Raw genomic sequence first — 7,789 nt, 5'->3', positions numbered from 1 at the left:
ACTGACATGGCCCTCTCCATTTTACTGCCCTATTTGGAAGCAGAGAAACTGGATAGGTATCAATAGAGCAAAACATTTGCAGAGTACTTACCTTGCTTTAACACTACCCCCTGTTTTAAAAGGACTCCCCCTCCCTCTTATGGGAGGGGGGAGTGCAGGAAGTATGCCTCACTTGGCATTCTGGAAAACATATTTGCTGTACTGCAATTGTGGCTTCAACAAACTGAACAGGGAAGCATGAAGTCTACTCCTTTGAGCATGTGATCTAACATTTAACTAGTGCAGCAGCCTAGCACTGCCCACACTCTAAGGCTTAGCTGCATGCAAGTGCTTGCGCAGGTCATGAACAAGGAATATATCATAAATACTGATAGCAGGAATAGCAAAAGCAGCCAAAACTATGGAGATAAGGAATATTAGAGTAACACATACACCCATTGTCTAGAGAGGGACTTTCATGGTTTTCATCGTGTACAAAAACTACTCTTCACTGCTACTGGTGGGGTTTTTTTTTTGGGGGGGGGGTACTGCTGCCCAACCACAGGTAAGCTAAAATTTGGATTTCAGTTGGGCAGACTGTATGAGACCAGCAGTTAAGTCTGTGGTTGCCAGCAGATGAGGCACAGAATGAAGAGATTGGAAGATAGCATTTAATATTACTGTAAGTATTTTGAAGCAGAGGGTACCTGTCATGAGGTTAAAAAAAAGAGGCCCCACTTTTTTCCATACAGCAATTAAAACACTCATGTTTGGGGTTGGCAGCCATAGCACAGTAGAGGAATAGTTCAAGGGTGATGGGAAAGAAAAATGGTTTCTTTACCCTTCCTGAAGGGTCCTGAATCTAGTCAATTATGGGAGACAAAACAAGAAAAAATCTCTCTCCACTTCCTACACGCTAAGCATAACTTATATACCTCTATCATATCTCCTCTTACTGGCCTTTTGAGTAAAAAATGCCATGTGCCACCCCTCTGTTCATTTTGGCTGCCCTTTTTGAACCCATTCCAACTCTGCAATATCCTTTTTTTAACGTGAGACAACCAAAACTCTACACCATAGATTTGCGTAACAGCATCATATTGTTGGCAGTTTTGTTTTTAATCCCACTCCTAATGATCCCTAGCATCTTCACTGAACGATCCACTGTGCCCCCAAGGTCACATTCCTGGTCAGTCACTGCGAGTTCAGACCCCATGAACATATACGATGTGAAAACAACCACTGCCAGGATCTCTCCACCACCTGGAGTGTTTTCACTGGCGCATGAGGATAACTGCTTATCTCCCTCTTCCTCAGTGATGCCCTCCTTCCCCAAGCTCACCCCCCCCCCTATGAAAGCAGGAGAGATTTCCTCCTTGCAATGGGACACAGCTCCCACGTCCCTGAAGGCCTTGACCACCAACCCCTCTGCTTCTCTCAGCCTCTCCAGGTCAGCCGAATGTTACCCCCTGACCTTTTCTATCTAGCAGGGAACAAAATGGAGGGTCTTGTACCTGAAAGAGCAGATAAATGCAAGGGGGGAAATAGAGCTACAAATCTTTCAAGCTCTCCCAGTCTATCAGGACAGCAGTCGGAGGAGAACCTAAAGAGACCAAGCCACCAGCATTTTATTAAATTTAAAACTGCATACAGCCAGTGTTTAATTATTTGCCCCCCATGTTGTGTATGGTTGGCTCTTCTGCATCTCTTGACAGCCAATGTAGCCTAAAGGTCTGGAGTTTTTATACACCCTGAACGTGGGAAAAGTGTGCAGGATCAGGCCAAAGGCCCATCTAGTCAAGCTTCCTGTTCTCACAAGAGCCAACTAGATGCCTCTAGAAAGCCTGAAAGCAACAGGGATTCAAGGGCATACTGGCTATCCTCTTTTGGTTTAAATCCCAAACCTCCGTGCAGCTGACCACACAACTGGCACTGTTTGGTGACCAGAGGCGTACCTAGGGGTCCCTTTCGCAAAGAGCTCTATTGGCAGCAGGGGGGTGGGGCATTACCATATTTTTCGCTCTATAAGATGCACCAGACCATAAGACGCACCTAGTTTTTGGAGGAGGAAAACAAGAAAAAAATACATTCTGAATCTCAGAAGCCAGAACAGCAAGAGGGATCGCTACACAGTGAAAGCAGCGATCCCTCTTGCTGTTCTGGCTTCTGGGATAGCTGCGCAGCCTGCATTCGCTCCATAAGACGCACACACATTTCCCCTTACTTTTTAGGAGGGAAAAGGTGAGTCACATAGAGCAAAAAATACGGTACTTTACTGCAATAGTGACGCAAGTACTTGGTGTGTCTGGAAAGAGGGAAAGCTGGCGAGGAAGGGTGAAAAATTTCACACAACGATGTGCTGCGGTGTGAGAAGGATAGGAAGCTTCTCCCGTGTTTGATTCTGTTGCGATAGCAGCGTCGTGCCGTCATACACTCCAGCATCATACTGTCTCCAACGTCCTTGCCACTTCTCCTACTGCTCAGCTCCAGCTGTTGTCGAAGCTCATGATCGTACACACATAATGGGAGGCAGATTTCAGGGGCGATTTTTTGCGCCAAACCCTCTTCCTCTCTCCTTTGTTGGGGGCAGAGGAACTGTTCACTCATAAATCCATCCTATCCTGTTTCTGCATTACTCTCAGGTTTTTAAAAAATAGACATGAAAAGCTACATTTAAATGCGCTTCCTCTCAAAATATGTATCATGAAATTGCATTTTGATTAGTCTCCCAACAATCTAAGTACAACTGTTTCCACACCAGGTGATTTCTCCTCTCCGCCACCGCAGAGAGTGAGGCAAAGAAAATCAAATGACTTTTGAGTCTTTCCTTGCACTTTAGACAAAATGGTCTAAGGACCTTTGATCCCTCATTTTTTCAAAGCTGCCGTGTGCTTTGAAAAGGCGACTGTATCTGCCCCTGGGAGTGAAGCAACATAATGGTGTGCTGTCATTTCCAGGGTCCTTGAACAGAAAACAGTTGGCTGCCCTAAACTGAGCATCCCAATTCGAATAAACTGTCTAGAATCTAGAAAAAAAATTCACAAAGCAAGACCACATTTTATTTCATTAAGAAACACCCAGTTGTCTAGATGGCTCACCTCCTACACTGATTAAACTCTTCATAATTACATTACAATTTTTTATTTACCTGGAAGGAAGAGGAAATCCTAGGATATGTAATTTCTGTAAAATAGATAAATATTGTATTTTCAGGAGCACTGCAAAAGAAACTAAACATTGACTTTCGATATCATTTTCTCCAATAAATTCATCATTCTCTCTTGCAGCTGCAGGCTCTGAACTTGGATGATGTTCTGCTGATCCAGAATCCTTCTTACTTCCCTGCAAGTTTCTTCCATTGCCCTACTCAGTTTCTTTTGTTCCTCTAGCATTGCTTCCATTAACTTTAGTTTCTTCTTTTGAAAGCTACAACTCTGCATTTTCCTTTTCTTTATGGGCCTCTCTTCAGCTCTGAAAAGCAAACATTTCGGCATTAAATCTGCTTTTGTGATCTGCTATATCACATGGTTGGGTAATATCTAATGTTCACCTGGACTGGGCAAAAGCAGGGCTGCTCTGCACATGCATTCACTTGAACTCAAGAAAAGTCTTCCATGCTGTGGGGACCCTGGCAAAGCAAGGGAACGCTCCTGTAGTTTCTCAAATTTCTCTCAAACTTGTTGGGTATTCCATGCTCCCCTATAACCCAGCTGGAAGCATTATTTGATATACTCACCCAGCACTTGGCATTGTTTTCACAGGGAATACTGTTTGACAGCACATCCCACCAACCCAAGGTCCCAAGCCACCTCCTTCCATCTGAAAATAATGCTTCATATAACATAGCCAGAGGGCTGGCTATGTTAGGCAGTATAAACAACATAGAGTCTTCGGCACCTTAAAGACTAGCAAGTATATTATGCCATATATTTTAATAGACTACAGCCCACTTCACTGTAGCTGTTATCTTCTGTTGTTAGTTGTATATGTACCTAGTGTGGAGAAAACAACGCAAGGAGTGATGAGAGAAAAGAAATGCAAAAAACCAAAAACAGTCTAATTGTATTGTTTAGAGTTTAGGGTGGGGTCAGTCTGGATGAAAACCTAGTTTGCCTTCCAGGCCTGCAATCCTAAGGGGATGTAAGGGGAAGCTTGACAAACTAGTTCCTTTGGTGAGGTGGGCTTTTCTCCTCCGCCCCATCCAAACTGGCTGCTACATAGGTGAACAACAGCCAGAGTTGTGTGTGAGAGTTGGAAGCTGGAGAGACAGAGATGTGCATGATCTGTGCCGGATCTTAAGTTGTGACTAGTGGAGGAACAAGATCTGTTGGGGTGTTAATACTGCTAACCCATCTTATGCTCAGGTTGTACAGTGGTGCCTCACAAGATGAAAAGAATCCGTTCCGCGAGTCTCTTCGTCTTGCGGTTTTTTCATCTTGCGAAGCAAGCCCTTTGACAGCTTAGCGGATTAGCGCTATTAGCGTCTTAGCGGATCAGCTGATAAGCGGCTTAGCTGATCAGCTGATAAGTGGCTTAGCGGCTTAGAAAAAGGGGGGGGGAACCCCGCAGGAACTCGCAAGACATTTTCGTCTTGCGAAGCAAGCCCATAGGAAATTCGTTTTGCGAAGCACCTCCAAAACGGAAAACCCTTTCGTCTAGCGGGTTTTCCATCTTGCGAGGCATTCGTCTTGCAGGGCACCACTGTATATATGTGTAAATGAAACCACATATGCTAAACACACCACCACTGACCTTCATTCTCAGGAAACTGAACCCTGGAAAAAGCACTTGGAACACCTGGAGTCTGTCACTGCATAGAGATTGTGGTGGAACATAGCAGTATCTTTTAATGAAAAACTTTGCATATTTAAAGTAATTTATAATAGAAGAGTACTAGGGGTCTAAAAGGATCTAGGTGTCTTAGTAGACCACATGCTTAACATGAGTCAACAGTGCAATGCAACAGCAAAAAAGCTAGTGATTCTCTAGGCTGCCTCAACAGAAGTCTAGTGTCCAGGTCAAGGGAGGTAATGGTACCACTCTATTCTGCCTTGGTCAGACACAACTTGGAATACTTTGTCCGGTTCTGGGCACCACAATTTAAGAAGGATATGTTGACCTGCTAGAACATGGGTAGGCAAACTAAGGCCCGGGGGGGCGGATCCGGCCCAATCGCCTTCTAAATCTGGCCCATATACGGTCCGGGAATCAGTGTGTTTTTACATGAGTAGAATGTGTCCTTTTATTTAAAATGCATCTCTGGGTTATTTGTGGGGCATAGGAATTCGGTCTCCCCCCCCCAAAAAAAAAAAAATAGTCCGGCCCCCCACAAGGTCTGAGGGACAGTGGACCGGCCCCCTGCTGAAAAAGTTTGTTGACCCCTGTGCTAGAATATATGCAGAGGAGGGTAACCAAGATGATCCAGGGTCTGGAAACCAAGCCTTATGAGGAACAGTTGAGGGAGCTGGGTATGTTTAGCCTGGAGAAGAGGAGACTGAGAGGAGAGATGGTAGCCATCTTCAAATATCTCAAGGGCTGCCACATGGAAGATGGAGAAAGCTTGTTTTCTTCTGCTCTGGGGGCAGGATCTGAATCAATAGCTACAAGTTGCAAGAAATGAGATTCTGAGTAAACATTAGGAAGAACTTTCTGACGGTAAGAGCTGTTCAACAGTGGAACCGACTGCCTTGGGAGGTGGTGAGATTCCTGCGTTGAAGGGGGCTGGACTAGATGACCCTTGGGGGTCTCTTCCAACTATAATTCTATGGTTCTATGATTCTTAGGGTAGATGTAAATTAGCATGTCAATCATGTTTTTATTGACAAGCTGTTCATTTGAAACCTTCATCACATGATGACTGAGAAAATTCCTCTGACCTCTGTCATTCCTTTCATTTCCAGTTTAAATAGACAGAAATGCTCTCAGAAATTGTAGAATGGAATTAGGTAGCAAGTGCCCCCTTCAAAAAACAAAAGATAATTGCCCCCTCCCAGCCCAAATATAGTTATGCATACAGAAGCTTGATGCTCCATTGACTTGCCCATCAAAAGGTTTTTTTGTCAATGAGCAATTGAAGGGTTAAAGTAAAATCATTAGACACATGCATATTGCGAACAGATATTATTCATGTCCTTTGGAAACTAAAGGGTGACAACAATAATTATCTGAGCATGCACAAAGGTGAAGGAATTTGGTTGCTTAGTCAGGCCAGCCATGACTAAGGTGCAAGTTAATATCAACTCATAATTAATCTTGGTTTGAATTATGTTGGGTTTTTTTAAAAAAAGTATCAAAGTCATGGTTTGTTATAAGTCTGAGAATTACGATTTCTGTCTAGTGAATTCTATCTAGTGATAGCTAGAACTCAAAATACGGTAAGTCACTTTACGAGTTTTGTCAGGGTCACTAGTCTTGACATTCATGGTCAAAATACCCCTTGAGTCTTGCTAGCTGGACTACCTTTTTAATTACTTACTACATTTACATGCAGGGGACGCAGGTGGCGCTGTGGGTTAAAGCCTCAGCGCCTAGGGCTTGCCGATCGAAAGGTCGGCGGTTCGAATCCCTGCGGCGGGGTGCGCTCCCGCTGCTCGGTCCCAGCGCCTGCCAACCTAGCAGTTCGAAAGCACCTCCGGGTGCAAGTAGATAAATAGGGACCGCTTACCAGCGGGAAGGTAAACGGTGTTTCCGTGTGCGGCTCTGGCTCGCCAGAGCAGCGATGTCACGCTGGCCACGTGACCCGGAAGTGTCTCTGGACAGCGCTGGCCCCTGGCCTCTTAAGTGAGATGGGCGCACAACCCCAGAGTCTGTCAAGACTGGCCCGTACGGGCAGGGGTACCTTTACCTTTACATTTACATGCACTCAAGGCAACTCACAGTTTAAAACAACAGCTTACAAGTAACTCAATGCAATACAAAAAGGAACAGACAGGGAGGGAAGAGAAAAATAAGCCTGTGGTGGTTCTAGGAGGGGAGGATCAGATGAAGGTTGGGTCCAATTGATGGGGGAGACCTCACTGTATCTCTTCTCCCCTGATACAGCAAGAGTTGCTGATGGAGATGGTCTGGAATCCCACAAAACAGAGCCTATAATTTTTCACATTAAAAGACAGCAACCCTTTGCATACATCTGACTTAAACTAGAACTACTAGACCCTTCACAGCTGAAGAAAACAGAGATCCCCTGAAGCCCCCAAATTAAGTGGTCCTTAAAGAAATAGATTTTTGCAGCTTTATCCTATATCCCACATAGGGCCCAATATGTAAGATATCAAAGTAATATATATATAACTGTTACCTTAACTTATAAGAAAGTAAGCTGGAAGAGCTCTCAGAATGCTCATCTTCAAAAAATTCTTCTCTCCCTTCATATGTGAACTGGTTATAAGGCAAATAGAGTGGAGTAGACTTGGCGGATGGAGACTGTGACGCCTCAGTCTGGGATGTTGAAGGACCTGGCAGCTGACTGTCATGCATTTTCACATCATTGTGCTCTGACACTTTAGAGAGTATTCTATCAATGGTTTTAAAGTAAGGCCAATCAGGTGCAAGCGTTTCACTATCAGTCATACATTTTAATTTCCTGCAATGAAAGAAATAATCATGAAAACTCAGATAGTAATTTCATGCAGGTTTCAAAAATTCTACTATAAAAATATGTGTGTGTGATGGGAGGGATTAAGTTGAGCTGTTAATATGTGCACATGATAATCTGTTCATTAATTGTGCACATTTCCTGGTCAATATACATAATCTCCAAAAGGTCCTAAGGAATGTGCATATCTCAAATGCATTTGGCACATCATCCAAC

General features: G+C 44.0%; 1 protein-coding gene across 11 annotated transcripts in view; it reads right to left on the bottom strand.

Annotated features, from left to right (window-relative positions):
- Positions 1-3,016: 3,016 nt before the first annotated feature.
- The window catches only part of MSANTD1 (Myb/SANT DNA binding domain containing 1), a 28,622-nt gene continuing 23,849 nt past the window's right edge, over positions 3,017-7,789 (bottom strand). For all 11 annotated transcript variants that reach the window (XM_079991737.1, XM_079991734.1, XM_079991739.1 and 8 more), the window contains 2 exons: positions 7,277-7,561; positions 3,017-3,450 (listed from right to left, as the gene is read on the bottom strand). In XM_079991737.1, coding sequence (XP_079847863.1) covers positions 3,210-3,450; positions 7,277-7,561 — 526 coding nt within the window. In that variant the 3' untranslated portion in view covers positions 3,017-3,209. The remainder of the gene's footprint in view (positions 3,451-7,276; positions 7,562-7,789) is intronic.

This window comes from Podarcis cretensis, assembly GCF_951804945.1.
Source record: "Podarcis cretensis genome assembly, chromosome: 9".
Taxonomy (NCBI): Eukaryota; Metazoa; Chordata; class Lepidosauria; order Squamata; family Lacertidae; genus Podarcis; species Podarcis cretensis.
This window is presented reverse-complemented; position numbering and strand designations above follow the sequence as displayed.